At 45.7% G+C, this 21,616-nt stretch overlaps 6 protein-coding genes across 6 annotated transcripts; 1 reads left to right on the forward strand and 5 right to left on the reverse strand.

The window, feature by feature from the left end:
- Window positions 1-1,763: 1,763 nt before the first annotated feature.
- Window positions 1,764-4,495, reverse strand: DFL_005646 (uncharacterized protein; the record flags this gene model as incomplete). Its single annotated transcript, XM_067634935.1, has 7 exons — window positions 1,764-2,566; window positions 2,620-3,150; window positions 3,208-3,287; window positions 3,343-3,528; window positions 3,586-4,104; window positions 4,175-4,278; window positions 4,343-4,495. The coding sequence occupies 7 exons, from the start codon at window positions 4,493-4,495 to the stop codon at window positions 1,764-1,766; spliced, it is 2,376 nt and encodes a 791-aa protein (XP_067489416.1).
- A 6,406-nt stretch (window positions 4,496-10,901) lies between these two features.
- On the reverse strand, window positions 10,902-12,049 carry DFL_005647 (uncharacterized protein; the record flags this gene model as incomplete). The annotated part of the gene is made up of 6 exons (XM_067634936.1): window positions 10,902-11,074; window positions 11,155-11,215; window positions 11,275-11,312; window positions 11,417-11,523; window positions 11,608-11,620; window positions 12,004-12,049. The coding sequence occupies 6 exons, from the start codon at window positions 12,047-12,049 to the stop codon at window positions 10,902-10,904; spliced, it is 438 nt and encodes a 145-aa protein (XP_067489417.1).
- Window positions 12,050-13,097: 1,048 nt separating this feature from the next.
- On the forward strand, window positions 13,098-13,478 carry DFL_005648 (uncharacterized protein; the record flags this gene model as incomplete). Its single annotated transcript, XM_067634937.1, has 3 exons — window positions 13,098-13,147; window positions 13,247-13,306; window positions 13,382-13,478. 3 exons carry the CDS (start codon window positions 13,098-13,100, stop codon window positions 13,476-13,478), a joined length of 207 nt encoding a protein of 68 aa, XP_067489418.1.
- A 564-nt stretch (window positions 13,479-14,042) lies between these two features.
- On the reverse strand, window positions 14,043-15,068 carry DFL_005649 (uncharacterized protein; the record flags this gene model as incomplete). The annotated part of the gene is made up of 2 exons (XM_067634938.1): window positions 14,043-14,408; window positions 14,478-15,068. 2 exons carry the CDS (start codon window positions 15,066-15,068, stop codon window positions 14,043-14,045), a joined length of 957 nt encoding a protein of 318 aa, XP_067489419.1.
- Window positions 15,069-16,492: 1,424 nt separating this feature from the next.
- Window positions 16,493-18,952, reverse strand: DFL_005650 (uncharacterized protein; the record flags this gene model as incomplete). Its single annotated transcript, XM_067634940.1, has 4 exons — window positions 16,493-17,079; window positions 17,141-17,394; window positions 17,457-18,226; window positions 18,281-18,952. 4 exons carry the CDS (start codon window positions 18,950-18,952, stop codon window positions 16,493-16,495), a joined length of 2,283 nt encoding a protein of 760 aa, XP_067489420.1.
- A 359-nt stretch (window positions 18,953-19,311) lies between these two features.
- DFL_005651 (uncharacterized protein) lies at window positions 19,312-21,487 on the reverse strand (the record flags this gene model as incomplete). The annotated part of the gene is made up of 6 exons (XM_067634941.1): window positions 19,312-20,128; window positions 20,187-20,795; window positions 20,867-20,960; window positions 21,026-21,156; window positions 21,232-21,332; window positions 21,404-21,487. The coding sequence occupies 6 exons, from the start codon at window positions 21,485-21,487 to the stop codon at window positions 19,312-19,314; spliced, it is 1,836 nt and encodes a 611-aa protein (XP_067489421.1).
- Window positions 21,488-21,616: the final 129 nt, after the last annotated feature.

Below are 21,616 nucleotides of genomic sequence, written 5' to 3' on the forward strand. Positions count from 1 at the left end.
TATTTCTCCGGGCTGGTTAAATTCTGTTCATTATAAGCTTTATTCTTCGCTTTGTCGGAGGCAGACTACCTAAATCACTTTTGATATATCGCATCATTCTCTAGACTTTTCCTGGAGACCCACGCTTTTGACCTTACGGATCAATGGAATTTCATTCCTACAGCGGGAGGGGGTTTTGGGAGGTTATAACGGTACGGTAATCAAAATGTTGAATTCTCCCTAAAGCTCTATTGAATTTCACTTACTCTTTGCATATATGTCTTTGAATATTTCAATTATTTTCCGTAATTTTATAGTCATAGGTAAGAAAAAATAATTGATAATAGTAAAATCAAAATAGAAACCGATATCTGCATATAGATAATATAATACTAAGAACATACATCAAACCGCTGTGATACTTGCCTAGCTTGCGCGGTCCAGATACTACGCCTACCAGTAACAGAAGTAATATAGTAGGGGGTGACCATTCGTAGCTTCCTTGCCTTTGAAACAAAACAGTTTCACTAAATCTATCGTATTCAGGTGGGCTAGACGCTATGTAAATTTAGACTTCTTGGGTGGCTAAACGTCTCGTGTGTTGCAAACGTTGTATCTTGTCCCAGTCTTGCATTTGATGCTAGCCGAGACCAGGGCGAGCGTTATGTCAAGGTGACCTCATCCTCATGCATAGATTGCCGTGTCCCCCGACTAATTGGATGGAAGATGTGATTTTTGAGTGACGTAGACATACATATTCGCACATGCCCAAGTCCCCTCCGGTATTTCCAGGGTCAGTCAAAGTCACCAATCGTTTTTTTTTTGTAAATTTGTTAAAATCCGACACCGTACCCCTCTATTTTCTTGGAAAGAAAGGAGTTCAAAGGATTGGTTGGAAAAGGTATTCCGGACCCTGCAGAACCCCTTGTAATGATGACGATGAGGTCAGTTAGCGTCGACTGTGGGCTGCTCGATCGCGCGTTTCACGGCACGGCGTCGGATTGGCTATGTGAACTTTCCGGATCCGTTTTCGCTACACAGTAGATATCTAGCGAAATTTTATGGATATTTGTGGCTGTAAGGTTGCGCAGGACATTTGTCGGAATCAATTTTGTATTTAAATATGCTACAAATATATAGGTCGAGATAAGGGTATGGAAATTTAGCGTACCCAATTGACATCAACTTTTCTGCCTTGAGCTCTGATCACTCGTCATACGCTAAGTGATGGAAAGATCATACACAGTTTCCCAAAGTGAAAGAATACACCGGTAACCTCCGCTTTTACTCAGCCTATCAAAAGGGTTGCTCGCCATACAGAAGTAACCGACATGAATCTGAAAAACCGCTTTACAAGAAATCTCGTTGAAAACTATGAAGCTTTTACTCTTTGAAAGTCTGCGACTATACACGGACCCAAATTTAAAGCAACAATATATAGGGCATATCGAATCTACTCCGCGTTCCAAAGGCGGTAGCGCTATTGTCCCCATTGAATGCAAGGGAAGTAATGGAAAGGTACGAAAAACCAAATATCATTTAACACGTATTATGCCTGCCATGAAACCGAATGATAGTGATAACAAAATGCAAAATATGTCGGGCCGTCTTTCCAAAAACGAGAACAACAATAACATTTGCGTACCAGAGCGCCTAAAGACAAAAACTCAAGATCCGGGGGATCAATTTGCAACCAATATATAAAACCTTTCGCCCTATTAAAAAAAGGAAAAAATATAAATTTTGAATTTTGAAATCGAGCCCGCCCACACGAAGAGGAGATGTCATTGCCGTTTTTGTTCATGAATATTTGCTTCATGGCTGAGGACATTTTCCATCAATGTCCAATAGGAAGGATCGACGTGATTTAGCCAGTTCGTATGCTCCATAGGTGAAGGGAGCTTCAAATTACTAAATCCTAATCCTGCGCGCCCATAAGATTCGTAGCTTGGCCAGAATTTTGGGACAATTGGAGGGTCAACTCTAAGGTTGTTTGAAGGGACTACTGGAGTAATATAAAGCGACTTGTGGCCCGAAGGCAGGGTGGTTGTGGGGATAGAAGGGCCAGCAGCACTTGAGGTGATGCTAGTGGGGCTAACGGAAATATTGAAAGAAGTAGAAGACGAATTGTAATCGAGATTGTTGAAAGACATCGTAGAGGATGAAGCGTCGATATGATTCACATAACCCGGGACTCTGTACTCTTTCTTCAAGATTTTTGCGACTTCGTCGAACAGATGGAGGCTTTGTTCAACTGTTGGCCGTGATGGTGCAGCAGCCTGTAACACTTTTAAGCATGTGTTTAGCTCACCACTAGTGGCCACTTGAAATGGCTTTGCAAATATTGTTGAAGCTAGCAGGATAATAATGGAGACCTTGAAGGTATGTTGGTAGCATAGTTCGCTTTGGTAAAGGCGGAACCCTCGTTCCCAATCGGGGTATTTCATCATTCGGTTGAGGAGATGCACCGTAGATTTCCCAACTTCAACGGATCGTATGAAACAGCGGGTCCTGAGTTTACGATCGAGCGAGGCGTCGGTGAAATACCGATACATGGAAAGTCTAGTTGCCATGGCCAACACGGCGTCTAAAACGTGTCAGAATAGGAACAAGGGGTAGAAAATTTGAGGCACAACTCACGTTTGACGAGTACGGGATCTAGAGGCTTGGAATTCTCCCAATCGAAGATACCTTCCGGAAAATTTGCCTCGATGGCGTCGAGTTTTTGCTCAATCTCGTAGATGCGATACTCCACCTGCTGTTCATTCCCCGGCTCCGCGTTTAGCCGCAAGATAGGATCAATGTACCTTGCATTCGAGATCATTTGTCGGAAAAGAGCACTACCTGCGAATGTATTTGCTCCAGTGGGGGCAGCATCGAACGCTAAATGAATTAAATCACTGGTATCATTCCTTCCCGGTTCGTCCATATCGATCTCTTCTTCGTCTAGTATGGGTGGTCTGCCGAATTGCAAGGCAAGTTTCCTGTCCAGGAGGAAAGCACACCAAAACATACGCGAGCGGTGTTCATATTCTGGGGGTGTAAATTTGCCCTCTGCTGGTTTTCGGTGAAGGCCGAGATCTTGACAAACTCTTGCAAGTGATCCTATCGTCATCCATGCAGGCGACGGTAAAGCGGAAAGGTCGAGATACATCCCCATCACCATTAATACTAAATTCACTAGGGATCAATAAAAGTTCAGGATAGGGGGCGATTACGGCGGCATACCTTCAACATCAGCTATGGAGTACATTGGCTGGCTCAAATCGTGGAACTTCTTTGCACACTCGAAAAAATGCCAACCTCGCCTATTGGGAATACTGGTTAGCTAGACTTCAAGTAGGCTGTAAACTTCATACTTGCCTCGAATTATAGCCAGGTGTTTCGAACGCATCTAAGTCGTCGGAGCACAGGCTAGCGTAGGCGTATATTACCATGAGGACACAAAACACCCCTGTAACAGTTGGCTGGTCGGTGGGATATATTGGAGCCTCGTAAGCCCGTTCGAATTTGTTCAAGATTATCGGCCAATAAAAGATTGGGGCAACTCTACAGGCAAGTTAGGGTAGTCCTGGTTTTATATTTTACTGTTGGAATAACAAATACCTTGCGGTTGAGTGGTGAAAAATGTTGAAGAGTTTTTGTCCGGTGGCCTTGGGCGGCAAGAAAGCACGAAGATCTCTCATCTGCGAGCCGTCGTTATAAACCGGCATATTTGTTGGAAAGGTCTTTGCTTCAGTGCTCTTCCAAGCATCGAGAAGTGAAGTCGTGTCGTAGCCTAGTCTTTCCACATATTCCTGAATCGAGGCAAGGAAACCCAAACCGGAGGTCGTGCCAACAAAAAGATCTTCATTAGTGCTAATATCGTAGGAAACCCTTCTAAGAGGCTGCGATATAGAGAGCCGCGGAGACCGGTCACTTGGGGAATTCCCAGTAGCTGTGGAATTAGAATTAGAAGGACTGTCTGGTAGTCGATTTGTCGTCGTGAGGGGTATTTCAGAAGACGATTGGATCTCAGGGGTGCTGGTATCGATACTGCTGCGGTCTCCGGATTGTAGCTTCGCCTCCGCAATCTTCAACTTCTCATTCAACTCCTGGACTGTTGTTTCTAGCATTCGAAGGCGTCTAAATAGTTGGTACTTAGGAAAACGATGTTCCTAGGGAATGGGCACTTGGGAAAGACGTTGAGACCTACCTAGCCGGGCCAATTTTCTTTTTTTCGCTTTCGGGATCTGAAAACTTGCAGAGCAACGATGCGGACGCGCAAGAAGAACAGGTTCCTTCTGGGGGGGCATCACACTGCACACTACCAATTAATCCTAACGCGAATATTGGGAGCTTGAATCAGTTGTTAACGACTGACCTTCGTTTTTCGAAGTCTACAAGCGTCGCATGCCCTGCTCCGACGTCTTTTTTGGAATGCGCGCTTGTTGTTTTGTCCTTGAGGATTTTGTGGGCGGGGTATCACCACGAGATCATCCTCAGGTACTGCTTCTAGACTATTGCTGCCGTCCATTAATCTTCCCTCCCGATTTGAGAGCTGCGTGCCCTTTCAACCTCGCTCTATAATATAGAATTTGGTCGGATTTTCGAGAGTTGTTGTTTTATGTTTGGAGGGATATATTGGGATTTCGGCCGGCGCGGTGAAAGATGCCGTGGGATGGAGCGGTATAGCTAGTGCCACAGCGGTCGTTTTTGAGTCGGTCAATGCATGAGAATCCAAGATGTTTTGTTAGCCTTAAGCTTGATCGCCGTAAGCCGGCTGAGTATTTCAATAACAAGAAGTTTTTAAGTTCGCCCGTGGCGGCTCCGTAGCGACACGACACGACCCTTCGCTGCAGCCACTCCTTTATGGAGCCCGATCTGTTCCAGTAACGGCCGTTTAAATCCCTGCTCGAAGGTCCGACTTCTTTGTCAGCTTGGTGGCAAGCAAGTCCAATGGGCTAGAAGAGTTTGGCGTAAAGTCGATGCTCGTTAGGGTCTTGTGCGGCGGTGGTCTTGACTGGATGGGATAACGTCTGTCTGGCTCCATGTTTGCCGCTTTCGAAACCGTACCTCTAGGTTCCTTAGTCGAAGCTTCCACAACCCACACCATCCCGCTTGTGTGAGCACGGCCTTGCACCACATCTTGTTCTCGCCCAATCTCCCTATCCCCGTTGCGGTTATTCCAGGTCCGTGTCTTGGGGGTGTGATTGGTGGGCGCAAAGTCCGACCAAACAAATTTCGGAATCATTATACAGAGAGATATATCACTCAGTCCTCACTATGAGCAATCGAAAGGCGGCTTGCTCAATATCCTTGGGATGCGAGGCTCCAACTTTTCCAGCTGCCAATATCTGGTGTCGATGCCCAGGAGCAAACATGTGTTGCGGGGCCAGTGAATAAGCAGACAGTTTGAGCATTGATGCGGCACGGCTACAAAGTGTAGTAGAGTGCGGCACTGAAACGTGCCGACTCGGACAGTTCTGGAGACCTCGAACTTCGAGGGTAGCGTAATATCTGGGGTTTCTCCGCTGTGATGATGGCATTCTCGGGCTTGGAAACTAGTCGGTTGTTTGATGGTACCGAATCCAGACCATTTGCACCATGGCAGATCCAACTGCCCTTTTGCCAAAGAAGGCAGCTGGCGAAGGCCCCCAACAAACTTGTGGCTCCATCCCTTTGGCTTCTCTGTGATGCTAGGTATCTCACAATGTATGGTGCTCATGGTGATGCAACAGAACTTCTATCACAGCTTCACACATGTAGCATGGCCCACATTCCGAGCCAGCCACAAATTGGACTCTCCTGGCGACTAGGCATAGACTAAATCCTTAAATTAGCTGTGAAATCTCGCGAAATGCAAGATAGGATGCAGACGTACTTAAGTACATACACATACACACTTGTTCGAACTTCTACCACTTTTTCAGAAGATACATACGCGTGGCAGAGGCGTATCTTTCAATCAGGCACTCTCAGAGTTTCCATGGCCTGTCAATTCATAGATCAGTCTGAAGTCTGGGCATAAGCCACGGGCAACTGCCTTGAAATCTGTGAATCGAGTACCCATTCGTTAACATCGCCAATTTCTTTCGTTGAGTAGGAGAACACACTTACATATATTGTAGTACATTGTGGACGAGATGCCCAGGAAGGGCCCACCATGGAGGTATGACGATGAAATGGGAAACTCGGGAATCCCATACCATTTCCCATACACCGGATATCGCCTTCTTCCCCTGCACACCATCGAGAGAACATTGCCAAAACCTGGAAGTTGGTGAACGAAGTGTTGCCGCAAGTTCGAGAAGCGTCTGAATGGTCGGAAATCATCATCCCTTTATCCGGTCTGTACCACAACCTAATATGGTCACGAGCTGCCGAGGTGTTGGTTGCTCGTTTGCTACAACACATTCTGCTAATTTGATAAAAACGCTATTACGATCACGTGGTTTCAAACACAGAAGCTTAGGGCTCCAAACCCAAATCACGTGGAGGACAAACGCTCCAATTTGAGTCAGAGAACCGTTGTGGTGGCGGGAGTTTTCAGAGTCATCCCCATCGACATATTTCCCATCGACAACCTCCTCTCTTGCCCAGCGACATCACGAACGAAAGCTTCTTAGCTCCTACCGTTTACCCCGAATACCAGCCTCAAACTCTACATCGACACCAGCCTCTCACACCTCACAGACAATATGGGAAAGGTCCACGGCTCTCTCGCCCGTGCGGGTAAAGTCAAGTCTCAGACTCCAAAGGTACGATCGCGACCTGGCTGAAGGAGGAGGAATTACCGACAACGAACACACATGTTTTTTGAGAAGCATTCGACAATGGATCAGGGCCCGGCTGACTGGTGATTGTTTGGAATATAGGTCGAGAAGCAAGAGAAGAAGAAGTCTCCTAAGGGACGTGCAAAGAAGAGAATACTATACACTAGACGTTTCGTCAACGTCACCCTCACCGGAGGGAAGAGAAAGGTGCGGAATTACAATCTTTGGAATAGTCATATATGTCCAAATTGCTAATCACCTCTTACAGATGAACCCCAACCCTGGATCGTAATCTTATCCACGTTTACTTTCCTTGCTTCACGTCCTTTTCCTCGCAGTTTATCTCATCGCCTTTCTCCCTTTTTATTATCTGGGAGTTAGGCAAACCCATACATTTCCGGGCAAGGCGTTTTTTCTGCCGTTTGTACATTGCTGGTCGACCTTTGTCTGTCTTCCTTTTTTATACCTCTCACACAATTTCACGAAAGCCCGACACCTTAATAGTGGAGGAAATTCCGAGCCTATCTTTGAATATGCACTAGTAGAATGTATATCAGGAACCGCCGTTGAATTGAATCTTCCGTATTCACAATCAAGTTGCCTCCATCTACCTTGAAATCGCATCGGTGGCAAAACGAGCTACCCTTTCGCTCACCCAACGTACGTAGCATCAATATTTCTCGCTAAATATGCCTGGTTTGATACGGCGTTGCAGTCAGTCTCAAGCAAGGTACATGACTAACGTCTCGTTGCATCGAAATGTTTGGTTCGCATATGTGCATGGACCTCGACCTGCTTGTATTTCCCTGGTTGAAGCAATAGAGTGCCTGAACTCTGGAGCCTGAACTCTAGAGTGCCTGAACTCTAAAGTGCCTGAACTCGGGCTCGCTAGCAGGATTGAACGCCATATCTCCACTTCAAAACCTGCCTGAAGTTATAAGCAAGGCAGCTTAAGTACATAGCTGCTATTTGACGAGATAGTCTGCTCGCGGATCCGTGTGCCGTCCCGTTTCCCTATCGACTTTGGATCTAGATATCTTGGCTCACAATGGAAATTCCACAAAGCTTTTCATTTGCAGCCTTGAGGCTCCTAGGTTGGGGACCCACCTCCAGTTGGGACAGAATCTGGGAAAATTTCTGGTAAGGGATATGATCTAGCATTAGCAGTGCATGCAGAAGTGGACCCACGCCTATTCGCAGGACGGGTTACGTACCTAGGTAGCTTCTTCCCGTCTAAGTCGGTACTCGCCGTTGTCACTTCGTGGAGGCTGCTATACGACACCATACTCGTCCAAATGGTACATACAGTGCAGTTTCTTGCCCCCGTGTCCTCTTTGCTATTTGCCTTTGAGATTATCAGGTGTCTTACCCCTATCTGTATGCGGATATGCACACCGTTTTTCAGGTTGGGGAAACTGCCTTGGGGTATACAGTAGAATATCCGTCAAGCATTGATCTCGTCTCGATTTACTTACAATTACCTTCCTTTCTTCCACGGCTCTAGCAAGCATAACCAATGTATGATTCGTCACAATTTTAGCTGGATGGTATTTTGGGGAGATTTGAATCAACGTATTAGTCCGAAATGATGGCTAGATAGCAGGAGCATGTGCACCAGGCCAATTGATTAGTGCAGGTATGTTGAGACCCTTGGTGGACTGCCTCCGATTTCACACGTGGTGCTTTAGCACCGCTCAAGCTCGTCTAGCTAGTCGAAAGTTTAATCGGTTTAGCAAGAATTCGACGGGTAAATTTTCCGCAGAGTAAAAGCTAGATTTCATCTGAACTTTTAGTAGTATCAAATAGTATATAGGCCGCTTTATATGTTTCAAAACTAGTACTACAATAAAGTCCTAAGGACTTTATAGAATCCTAGATATTAACCCCTTCCAAGTGGTTGCCTTGAAGTTGAGAATAGAATTGTCACAAATAGCTATGCTTCTTGTGCTCCCTACCTCGTACTCCCCGGCCCACTCCAGCCTTGCATCTGCCTGCAAGTTCCTTCGATGCATATCTCGCCGTATACTCAGAATATGGCCCCCATAGGTATCTATAGATCTCTTCGCGTACTTGCCTATCCATACGCAAGCTTAAGTGGGGGTTACACACAAATCATACATTCGCCCGCTCCAGTTCACTTCTATGCAAGTATATTTGTGTGAGGCATACAAGTATTTCATCCCTACCAACCTATCATCGTCAGTATGAACCTTTTAGCCATGCCCCAACATGAACATGAATATGCCGTCCGCAAAATGTCTTCCAAAAGTGAAAAAAATGTGACAGAAATTTGAGAAGTTTGGCTATTCGAAGATTGGTATCATAAAATTCGTTTCTATAATCGTAACCATGAGCTTGAGAGTATGCCGTGGTAATCGAATCTAGACCTCGGATCTCTCGATCTGGTTGGTAACTGTCATGTCTACTTACATACTTAAATAAGTTTCCATGAGGCAACAGAGGGAGTGTTGCGTACGCGTGCTGAGGTATCTGACACAATTAATTGGACTATATATTAGCTACCTCCAGCGAGACCGGCTTCTTCCTGTCCTCAAAAACTTCCATCAATGTTCAATTTCAATCTATCAAAGCTCCCAGTCTATTGAAATCATATACTTCCACCGCCATTCTGTCCCCATACCTTGAACCGTGCACCGTCTGACAAAGACTATTAAAGAATCCCAAAGTCATCAAAGGTTAGTTTGTGATCACCTTTCCAGGCCGCCCCTACACCAGTATGCGTACATACAGATATGCTGTGGAACCGCCCTGGGGTAGGCCCGATGTTAACTTTGTTGTAGACGCATCGGATAGTCGCATATCCATATCCTAAATCAGAAACAAGCCTCTAAGAGCTGTTCTTGGCCAGCTAAAGAACTCTGTAAGTTACAATAGCTCCAGAGCTCCTCCTTCCGGTGGCGATAGGCTCAAAAGAGCTCTAAGTGGCAATTGTTCCTTTTCTAACATATGCTCTGTACTCACCAAATAGTAGATCTATCCTTAAGTGAAATTCAATATGTGTCGTTACGAGAAGATCCATTTCCCTGCCTGTGGGCACTCAATCAATCGCATTGTAAAGTACTGCCACTTTGCGAGGACCGATCCGTTCCACCAATGTTTTGGTGTCCAGACCCAAGACCGCGAAAAGGTCTCTGAGGCTGGAGTCAGCTGCCCGCCTTGTGGCGGGCCAGCAGTTGTCGGTCCAGCTCAGGACTAAACTATTGCTCAAGTACTAATTTTAAAGCTAAATAAGGAGCCTAAAAATCCTTTTGCCGTTATTCTTCCTACAATCAATATCGTTTTCCTTTTTTTTTTCTTTTCGGCAGGCCCTGCTTTGTTTTTGTTTCGGGTTCTCACGTAGACCCAAATGTTTTCCAACTTAATTTTCAGCACACACACAATAAACTGCACAAACACTATTTTCTTTTCTGGAAAACTCTCATACGATAGCCGAAATCCTGGGGGGTTGTTTCTAATGGAGGGGATGCATGGAAATCTGTTTGACCTGTGTGATGCTTGCCGTGTTGTTTCGTTGTATTTTTTGTCGTAGCTAGTCACAACCACACCGCTCTATGGGCGATGAACGTCTGGTTATCGAGACAATGAGAAGAATTTACCCCTCATTTCTTGATGAAGCAATTCGTAATAGAGCACACCGATTACACAGTCTATGGGAAAGGCGTGGAGGAGCCCCTACGCCTGAGCTTTAAGGCTATATTATGTGCATTATTAGTCCCCGTGCATGAACTGCATTCATCATAATCTCCAATCTCCACGGTCTGTGGGGTCTGCGGATTCGTGATCATATCGCGATCTCGTAACCAAGGTCTCGGGTAACTAGCCCAGTGTAATTTCTACTCAAGGAAGATTAAAAGCTTTGTTAGGGAGGATTCTCGGCCAGTGGTCGGAAGCCAGGATGAAGCGAGGTGGCCGCACAATGCATTAATGGGACGAAACTAAGATAGTCGCCTAGCTTAGCTTTGAATCCAATGTTTGCTGCTATCATGCACGTCTAAGCACTCTTTCGTGGGTAGCTGGGGGTAAAGCATATTGCTGGGGTTTCATTAATATTGATATGACATGTCGAGTCTAGGCTCTGGAAAGAGGCATCTGATCCTTCCTATTGCACTCTTATATCCTTTAGGTGCATGATGCGTAATATCTCAGCTAGTCTGAGGTCTCGACCTTGCCCACAATGTTATACCTGTTGCTGAAAAACGTGTACCAGTTCTCCAGAGTCTCCATCTCCGATTCATTCAATCCGGAATAATCTGGGACGGCATCTTCAGGTTTCAGGGAAGACTTCCCTAGTCCACGGGAAGCATCCTTCCCGGTGAAGACTGCGGATGCATCGATGAATCAAACCGTCAGCCGTGACGAAAATTAATTAAAAATAAGAATATTGTAACGGGAAACGTACTGTGATAAGACCCACCTGGGCCATATGACTCCTTCTTGTTTGTGACGTCGAAAACCGTGCCCTGCATGATGACTTAACTCACGGGAATGGATCGAACGATTGCATGGGTGGCATAGCTACCTTGATAGCTACATAGATAGGGTACCCCTCATGTGTCCCTAACCAAACGAAAATGGGCGGAAGTTTTAAACGGAGTCAGCCAGTATTCTCCCAAGTTATTGTGAAAATAATTACTTTCGAGTAGCAGGCTGAAAATACTCACCGTCACACTTGGAAAGATATTCTGTAGTGATAATATCGTCCTTTGGAGGAGCCAATTGAACCGGTTCCTTTGGTTGAAACCTGCCAGCCATTGTAGTCTCACGAGTTCTAGATAATGCAAGCGGCGGTTCAGTTCGGGGAAGCCACTTGCATGCATCTCGGTGAACTGGGGGTTGTGTGATTGCTTCTTACCCTTGCAGAACGCCTTAAGATACTTCTTAGATCTGATCTAGGGGTGCCCTTAACTTCCGCTGTGGCAACCAAGAAATATGGGATCGTATGTATGTAGATAGGGAAAGGTAATATGACCTGTAGAAGTGTGCGTTGTGGAGAGATCTCAACCTTAGGATGGACGTGGTTTTATCCCATGTTGAATTCACATGGAAAACTTCAACCAGATCCCCAAATTAAATGACACCACAAGGCGGTGGTTGGCCGAATTCGTCCCACCTTCTATAACTTTGCAACCAATTGTGCAACATCAAGTATTCAAGTACTCTGGAGAATGTACCTCCGTCGACTATGATTCAGTAGCTAAAGGGGCTTTAAAAGCCTCGGTAAATATGCACAAAGTAACGCCTTCATGACTGTGGCTATGCTCGGGCACGGTAGTAGGTTCTTCCGTTGCCCGCATTGCAATTAGAATCAGGGTCGGACTGATAATCAAGTCTGTTTTTCAAAAAACTGTATAATAATATTAAAATTTATAAAAATTAAACCAAAAAATTTAATGGGGTGTATACATCTATTATTATTATTATTTTTTTTCTTAATAGTTTAAATTTTAATATTAATCTTGATATCACAAAAAGTTGCCACAGTTGTCGTCCATAAACTTGTTTTCGCTACTGCGTGATCTCAAAACAAGGAAGGCCGTTTTGTTTGCTACCCCATATGTACAAATCGTACCCGAGCCAGTCGCTTCAACCGATTTATACTAAAAGACCGATTTAATTTTCCGCCGCTTCCAACTGGGAATCGAGCGCTTGATAACTGGCTGATTTAGTCTCTCTTCTAAAATATCGGGCCCCGATCTAGATATTGAGGCTGGATTTGTGGGAGGCTAGTCTAGACCGTTCTTTATATAGCGGCTATGCAAAGAGATCTAACAATTCACTTCACGTGACGATGCATGTGTCGTCCTTAAAACAACGTCCCATACGTGAGGGCCAATGTCATGATGTTTAAATAAACTTCAAGGAAACATGTCTCTTCCTTGGTCTCAATTTCAGTCTACCAAGCAGCCTGCTTGGACCTGCCTAACATAATTGGAAGCCCGGAGGGGATCTGGAACCCACAAGTCTACATGGACTGATCCCACTGCCGCGGCTGTCTGAGGGGGAACCGGGGAACCGGTCCCAAAAGTAAGCTCTAGCAGGCTTATTTCAACCCCCAACTGCAAGCTAAAACCCTGACACCAAAAGCGGCGTTGATTACAACCTTGGCTACAATAGTTGAAGAGCTGCATCGTCGGCATCTGCTGTTTCATCTCACGAAAGACTGTACCCTGGTTTTAGGTATGGTGACTTATGTGAGGATCTCTCTTTTGCGAACTATCAGAGCGAATTTGTCTAATAAGTATGTAGTTCGACCGAGCTAGTCAAGTTTATGGAATGTATTCCATACTTGGGAATTCGCATCAAATATCGAAAAACGGGGCTATCGAGTACCCACCCGGCACAATGATTATAATCTGGAAACTTCTCATAAAATATGTCGCAGGAATACTTATGTGCGTCCTAGCTTTCTTCCTTGGAAATCGAGCCTATTGGAACATGAGCCGAATAGCCCATGATTTTCTAGATGGATATACTAATTTGAGACGATGTAGAAACTTTTTCTTCTTTCCTATCTACAAACTGTGCAACCACTATCCACCAAGATTGTTCAAGTAAGTAAATGTTCCGTCAAATTCGTCAATCGTTTGAAGAATTATATGATAATTTATGTACGTTTTGGAGATAAGTCCTAACGACATCTCGTTATATATGCAGGTTTACTACCTCCCTAATTCCTGCAGATCAATCCACCAGGTTTTGTTAAACCTGACATTAAGGTTCTAAGCGCCCATTACTACGATAATAACCGAGCTTCGAACCGAGCATAACCTTCTTCCCGTCGAGACTAACCCCTTGATACTCTACACGCAAAATTCACCACCTCTGCAAAGAGGAAAATAGTGAAACCCGGCCCCAGGGAAAGTTTCGGAATGCGGGTCAGTTGATACACGTTAAATAACAAAAGAAGAGAAGAAAAACGCATGAGACCTCCAAGAAAAACCTTTCCCAATAACGATTAACTGGGGGCAACCCAAAAGCTCCGCAGTACCAAGATTTCGACCAAGCATTATGCAACACACAGTATCCTATGTTCATTCGCTATTTTATCCTTTGCCCCGCAACATCTATAAGCATGGACAGCAAGACGAGAAGATTTGTGGTAAAGGAAAAAAAAAAAAAAAAGGAAAATAGCTAAGAGAGGAAAAAAAGGAAGGAGATTCATCAAAGCATAAACTTTTGTATTTTTCTTTATCCCAAAAAGCCGTCGGGTGACCCCACTCAGGTCGAAAAAAGAAGATGGGTGAATGGAGAGAATGATGTTTAGGAAAAAATAAAAGATCTAGAATACTACAATAGCAAGTCTTTCACCGAAATCGGTTTCGATTTGGCACTAAAGCTCATCATTCGTTCCCTAGGAGAATGCTGTGATTGGTGGTCGGCAAGGAGTAGTAAGGCGTGAGTGGCCTCTGTGTCTGTGATCTCAAGTGCGGGTTGGTGCGATGGGATTGCTGATAACGCTGGCGAATAGTCTGCAGTAGCAACGGCGAAGTCATCGGCCTCGTCATCCTCCTCATCGTCGTAATCAACCATCTCTTCGCCTGTCCCGCTTTCTGAAGCGGAAAAAGTTGGTGGGCTGTTGATGATGCTATCCGAGCCTGCGTTGCGGTACACTTTGATAGCCTCTTCAAGATACGCAAGGTATTCGGTGGTAGCCTGCATTTAGAAAACCAAGTTAATAAATGTTATTTGTGTATAGTAACAAAGTCAAAGTTAGTATCTTACCTCGAGAATGGCGAGTTTATGCATATCCTGATTCTTACAAGCAGGAACCATGCTCTTAAGTTTGGCGAACTGGTCGTTCATTTTTGATCGACGCCGCCTCTCGATCTCTGAATGTGCGGTCTTGCGAGCAATCTTTCTCTTCGCTGCAGATACACCAGTTGCTTTCCGCTTTGTTCCGGCAACAGCCTTAGTCGTTGTGTCTTCCACAATGGCTGGTACTACCTCTCTAGGCTTCATCTGAATGATTGGATGTTGCCTGGTAGGCGGTGGTCCAATAACAACATCCTTCCTCTTGCTTGCAGTTGTACCAGCACTAGATGAAGTCCGCCGTCTCTGCTGTACTCTTGGTTCATCTGGATTGATCGGCGTCAGTGAGAATGGAGAAGTCGGAGACAGTGGTGGAGCCTGGTGAGTTGCCGCGACGATGTGTGCTGAAGAAGTGACTTTTAGAATTTCTGGGGATAGTGTGATTGCAGCAGGACCTAGATTGAACGATGCATCTATCGAAAGTCGAGGAGTCCGTCTTGGTGCCAACTCTGTAGAGGGCTTTGGGGTAGGCGGCAGCCTTGGAGAGATCTTGGTGTGTTGCATTTTTCCCCCTTTGTTATTTAGGGAAAAAAAGATGCTAGAGCCGTCTCGCTGGGAGAGCTATCCGCGATGAATTCCGTGATTGATACTATCGTCGGGGAACTAATGTATAGATATACCCTTTGTAGTACGAATGGAAATATTCGGATGAACTATAGAAGCGAGCGGACAAAAGGGTAAAGAATCGCGAGATATATGATAGCTAGCTTATCAGATAAAGACCTATTGCACCGCTTCACTGCGGAATAGAGGCTGTCGATACGAAGTTCGAGGAACTTGAAGCGGACAGTGTTTGAGGATATCGACTCTTGGTTTGCAGACCACAGCCTCCATTGTATTAAAGATTCCTGGAAAAGAAAAGAAAGTAATTGCAGGAAATGCGCACAAAGCCGTCTATATATTGGAAGGGGTGTGAAGATGTGGGAGAACAGGACATGGCATGGTCGGATTGTACAAGAAACATGGACGTCTGTCCACTGACGGGACCAGATGGAACGAACACCTTATCGCTATGTTCCGCCTTTTTTGCTGTTCACCAACGACGAAAAAGAGCACCCAAAAAAAGCTCGCACACTGCCACCAGCCCTCTGGAGCTTTCTTCTCACACAGTCTAATGTCGCGTGCTTACGCTCGTGGGAAAATCTCGAGAGTTGATAGGATGGGTAATTGGGGGGAAACTAGAAGTCAGTTTTCGCTTGGGGTCCTGAGACGGGAGGACCAACAAGTTGTTGTGTACGAAGTAGGCTAGTTGATATTCCGAAATGGACACACGTGTGGCGAAATGGCGCTTGTCATTGGCTCGAATTGCTCGGACGACTTCGATTCAGGAAAGGCCGCACGTGCGTAGATTCCTGTATCGTTAAAGTGAGAACCGCCCCTTTGGGGGTCGCACTTCGCCGGGAAAAGGACTGTTTAGTCTGCGCATGTATACCCTCCTCGGAGTTCTTGCGCTGGGGAGACCTTGTTTTCGGACTGCCTCGGGTTTGTGGAACGTCTTTCTATTTTAACCTGAGGTGAAGTTGAAACTACAACTTTCAGGGTTTTTTCATAGTACAGGAAGGTGCAGTATCAGAATCGAGATCAAGAGGGAACGGGGAAAATAGGTAAATCAAAAATTCGAATATTAATTCAGATGCACAAAGAAAAGTCGAATGACTTACTCCGCTATACTCCCAAGGTTGACAGGCATGAATCTTAAGTATATTGTACAATTTTTTCGGTAGTTCAGTTGTAGAAAATGTTTTAATGTGACAATCCCTCAAACCAACGGAGATCGCCCACAAGCTTAACTCAATGTCGTGCGCATTTTCAGCGGCCGTTTTCCCGCATATTTATCGAGTCAGGCTAGACCCTTTTGACGGCTCAATGAGTTCCGACAGCCTGCGTGTGCTGAAGGTATTGAGGGTAAATGGGTCCCCGAAATTTGCTTAGTTCCATAGTCTCGCCGTTCCGTCTGCACCAGCACTGAACAACCAAGGCTGCTTTGGATGCCAATCAACGTCTAGCACACCCAAATGAGCAGTAATCTTGTGGCCCTTTAGCACCTTCAGGGGGACAATGAGTGCATTTTCCATCAGGTCACTATAAATTCTGCCGTGGAAGACTTGAACGGTTCCGTCGTCGCTCGACGAACAAAAAAGCGGGAATCCGCCACGATGGAAGGACACTGCTCGTATCCCCTTGTCATGGTACCGTAAAGTCCGATAAGGCTTGGTACTCAAGTCGAGGTCATGCCACAGCAGTCGCTTATCATAGGACCCGACAATAAGGTTATCACCCTGAGGGTGAATGTCAATTGACGAAATCCATCTAGCACCTGGCTTTAAGGTTTTGCTCAACTCGGCTTTCGCTAAGTCATAGATCTTGATATATCGCTTTGTCGCAACAAAAAGCAAAGGCTTCGATGGATGAAACTGCACTCTTTGAGGGATACCCTTGGTAACGCTCTTTTCTTTAAATGGCGTTTGCGAAAGATGTGTCGAAACACGGTGTATGCAAACAGCTCTTCGGACATCTATATAAAGCAGGTCAATATCGTCATCAAAAAATGTGGCGGAAGGAGGTGTTTCGCGAACCTTCAGGTGAAACGGTCACTAAGTAGTCTCCTCTTCGGTGCCATGCAATATACTTAACGGTCTTCCTCATGGTTATTGTGACTACAACACCCTCCTCTTCTAAAGCGGTGTCGGGTTTAGACCATGTGCCCGGAGCTTCCTTCTTCCCTTGCCGGTTTGCCGCGTATCCATATCCTGCACTTAAAATTTCCTTGCCCTGGTTCTCCTCTTCAAAGTCAAAAATTGGGGGTACCACAAGCAGTATTTCGTTCCCGCTAGAAAAGCAATTAGTCAGAGAAATCCATTACACTCCACAGACGCTTTTGTGGGACCTTACCAGGCGGCGGCTAGAATCCTCCCTTCTGTTGTTGGACGCCATGTGACAGAATCAACTGCCTCATCGGACGACACCTTTAATTTCCACACCTGTCTTCCCGTTAGGATCTCCCAGACTCGAACTGTTCCATCATCACCCCCAGTCGCCACCCAGACGCCAGTGGGATCTGCAGCAACCGATCGAACTCTTCCTTCGTGTCCTCTATAAACTGTGGCGCATGTTGTCGGAAACGGCTTAAGGTCATCGGGTGAAGGGAGTTTTGGCAATAATGACGCAGGATCAATATTAAGCTTATTTCGACGCACACGTGGTGCTAGATAGAGATCGAGACATCGCTCGAATCGCTCGCCTATGAATCCGTTGAAGCCAGGCACTAAACGAAGAGCCTTGTGGGTCCGTGGGAGATAATTTTTCTCTCGATCTTCAGGATCCTGCTCCTCCCATTCCTTCTTTTCTTTGTCATTCGGAAGGTATTCCGGAGGAGGGTTATAGCTTTCGTCGTGTGTAGGAGGAGGTAATTTCGGTGCTGGGATGTTCATAACATGGTCTGGTTTGGGTGGCGCATCGTCCGCCCAAATATCATAGAACTCAGGCTCTTGAGATGTCTCTGCTTGGGGCTTATGCGGTAGGATTCGGCCTTCCCGGATACCCCTCACGATCTTCATAATACGCTTTTGCTCATGTTTCGATGGGACAAAACGACGCTTTGGCTCTGGGGCACTGCTCAAAGGCATTTGCTCCACCTTGCTACTGAACCACTCCACCATATCCTATAGCCACCATTAGAAATCGTGAAAGTAAAGTTTTCAAGCCAAAGATCGTACCGGGTAGGGGTCGAAGCCCTCATCTGTAATTTCAGACCGCTGCAGCTTTTTGACAATCTCCAATTCCTCCTCTGTGAGGTTCAATGCAGCTCCACTATTCTTATCCACCAATCCGGTCCAGCCTTTTGGTAACTCAATGCTGTCCAGTAACGTGTCCAGAGCCTTCCCGGCAGCTGGCCTCATTATCCTCTTTCCGTTGATATCATAGCCGATGTGAGGGTAGTTTTCATAGTACTCTAGTGGGATATTTCCAACCGTGTTCGTCTCTTCTGCGTCCGTGTCATCGCTATCGTATACCGGTTCGATTTCAGGGTATATGTATCTCGGATTTCCATCTGCGCCAGTGACAACTTTGACGTTGTCCGCCGGTGATGCTTCCTCATCATCGGAAGCATCATCATTGGCAACACCATTTCCCTTTGGAGAGGTCTCATCTTCAGAGGGTATCTCGTCGGAGTCTATTTCTTCCTCGTCTTCCTCGTCTTCTGCCCCGCTAGAAATTTCTTCCTCCTCGTCGCTATCCTCATCCCCAGCAGTGAAATCGGAATCGTCGCTGGAGTCTTCGTCGCCATTGATCTCAGGGATCTCGAATTCATCCTCCGAAGACAAAACAGGTTTCTCTGCTTCTGCTTCTGCGCGCGACCGCTTTCGGGTAGTAGCTTTAGTCGTCATGGTGCTGGCGATGAGCTTGGAGCTGCTCGTGTGTGGAGGTCGGTTGGGTGTTGAAGAATCTGGTCGCAAAACTTTTTTTTGCTTGCGAAATTTGACTTTTTAAGCCGCACTGCCGCACTTAAATGCAACGTCGCACAACTAACGTCACTTTCTGCGCGGCTTCAAAGAAAAAACAACATGAAGATGAAGATTCATGATATGCAAATAGTAAATATTAAGATAAGGATATGCACTAAAAAACGCTCATATGACATAATAATGCTGATAAGATCCATGGTAAAACAAAATAAATCCTTAACGCCACTACTTGGGCACATCTCAAAGAGGCCGCACAGAATTTGTGAAATTCTGAAGGTCATTTAATAGCCCGGCATACCCCCTTGATGAACCCATTGAGGTGACCTTCCACGTGTCACACTATCTTCTAACCCTCTGAGCATCGCCTGTGGGCTTTGGTGGGGCGATGCATAGGCTTCGCCCAAGTCCCGGAGTTGAGCAACCAGTGGCTCTGAGTCTCGGTAAAACCTTTCCTTGAACTTCTCGATCTCAGTCCATCGCTGTCCTAGCATATCTAGTAAGGTCCGGATACCTAACAATGCGGTTTTTGCTTTGTAGCCTACCGAGCCAGATAAGAATGTATTCCCTGGCCAGTTAAGAATATCTATGAGCTTTTGTCCTAGACTGTAAGCTCTGATAGCGTCGCAATAGGTATAGTGAAACCGTGGACCGCCTTCCAAGAGTAATTTCTGGAAAAGCCGGACGTATTCGAAAGTATTTTCGACAATTGCAACCCTGATAGACTCGCTGAGGTCATGGACTCGAGGGTTTGGTAGATCTAGGTATATTTTCATATAAAAGTACTCGAGTTTAAGCATTTCCATTTGGGTGGGCTCAATTGAAGGAGGGAGGTTGTTTAACCAGTCCCTCAAATCCTGTCTCCGAGCATCGCAATAGTCCCGGGGTGTACTGAGTTTCACTCGTTCTGAAAACCATAGATACTGGTACCATTGTGAATTTATCTTACTGAACTTGAATAGTTCCATAGCAAGGGTGAGTGATATTGGCTGTCCGCTCCAGTTGGCAATTTTCGTCGCCACTCCCTCAGGGTGAGGCAGCCGCACATTAATAGCATCGTCAGAGAATGAATATGGCCGTTCGTAGGTCATGCTAATATATCTTTGAGAAATATATGTTAATACAAAAGTCCTTGTAACGATACCACGCACCAACGTACCTATCATAAGTATAAACCGAGTAAAATATTCTCCTACGGAGCTCAGCTTCATTCGCTGTTTGTTTTGAAGACTTTTGTAGGTCTTGATGAAGACCAAGATCGATCAGGATTCGCACTGCGACTCCGATCAAGTACCAAGGATTGTAAGTGCTAGGTTCGAGGAGAGCATATTGTATCATCAATAATGTCGCCTGTATCCCAATAGTAGAATAAGGAACCAATATTTGACGAGAATGGCCAACAGCGGTGGTCACATATCCAGCAGCCCTTAGCTTGGCTGTTGCATCTGTTCCTTTTGATATCGATAATGTAGAAATTGCCAAAACCATATAGCAAATGTATAAATCTCTGGACGAAGCAGTTGCTTCATCTCTAAAGACGGCATTAACGGACATAAATAACGACGTCTCGTCGAAAAATGGATAATGGGAGAATATGGAATCGAGGTAGTGCTGTATAAGCTTTAAGGCAGTATGTCGGTCCGGTAAAGGACACGGCGTCAGGGATGGGACGATATCTTGCTGTAGAGAGGCCGCCCGCAGCACAAGCTTGGAGAACGACATGTCTTCGGTGAAATCGTATAGTCCTTTACTTGTAGCGTTGACAGTTCTGTAACGGGTGGTTGTCACATTAGCTGTGGTGTTCTTGAGTATTTTATATTCGGGAGCTGACATCCTCACATAAAACCCAAGTCTGATATTAGCTCCTCCACCTGAGCACCCTCTGCTCGCTTTCTAGCTGACCCAACCATCCCCGTTGTACCTGCCGGGATCCCTATGGAGCACCATCATTAAACCAAGTTCCAGTCATAGCCAGAACACCGGGGGAAAAGTATATACCAGTTCCATCAGTTCCACTGACGCCACTTGTGAAGTGGTCTACCTGATTGGATGGGCGGAATGGCTTTCCAGTCAACTGAGCTTTCTTCTGTTCTAGCCGTTCGATTTTAGCTTCCAGAGAGGCGACATAACTAAGAAGGGGTTTAGTATATAATCAAGGCAAGAATTTGCATGGCTTCACCACCCATTGGAAGAGTTTTTCTTACCTCCGCTCCTTCCCACGTGCGAACTGGTCACTGCTGCTCGAGCACTCCGCTGACTTCCCATGTTTTTCGCACGCGGAACAAGCTGGCAGCTTGCCGTCACACTACTTTGACGATATGAGATTAGATATTCCTCGAGATCTTTAGTCAGCTACCCGAAATGAAGTTTACCGACCTTGATTTTGGCTCTCCGACACGCCGAACAAGCGCTCACTGGCCTGCTCACGCGCAGCGGTGGGGTCTGGAATTCGCTGGACATTGCCGATAGCGTCAATTCGATAAGAAGGGATTAAGCTTATGGCTTGAATGGACTAGTCCAACGGGAAAAAGAGCTGCTATCGTCGAATGAAGTACTATTGGGTCAATAGACTTCGCCCTGATTTGTCTC

The sequence above is a fragment of the Arthrobotrys flagrans genome, assembly GCF_004000055.1.
Source record: "Arthrobotrys flagrans strain CBS H-5679 chromosome Unknown unitig_9, whole genome shotgun sequence".
In the NCBI taxonomy this organism is placed as follows: domain Eukaryota; kingdom Fungi; phylum Ascomycota; class Orbiliomycetes; order Orbiliales; family Orbiliaceae; genus Arthrobotrys; species Arthrobotrys flagrans.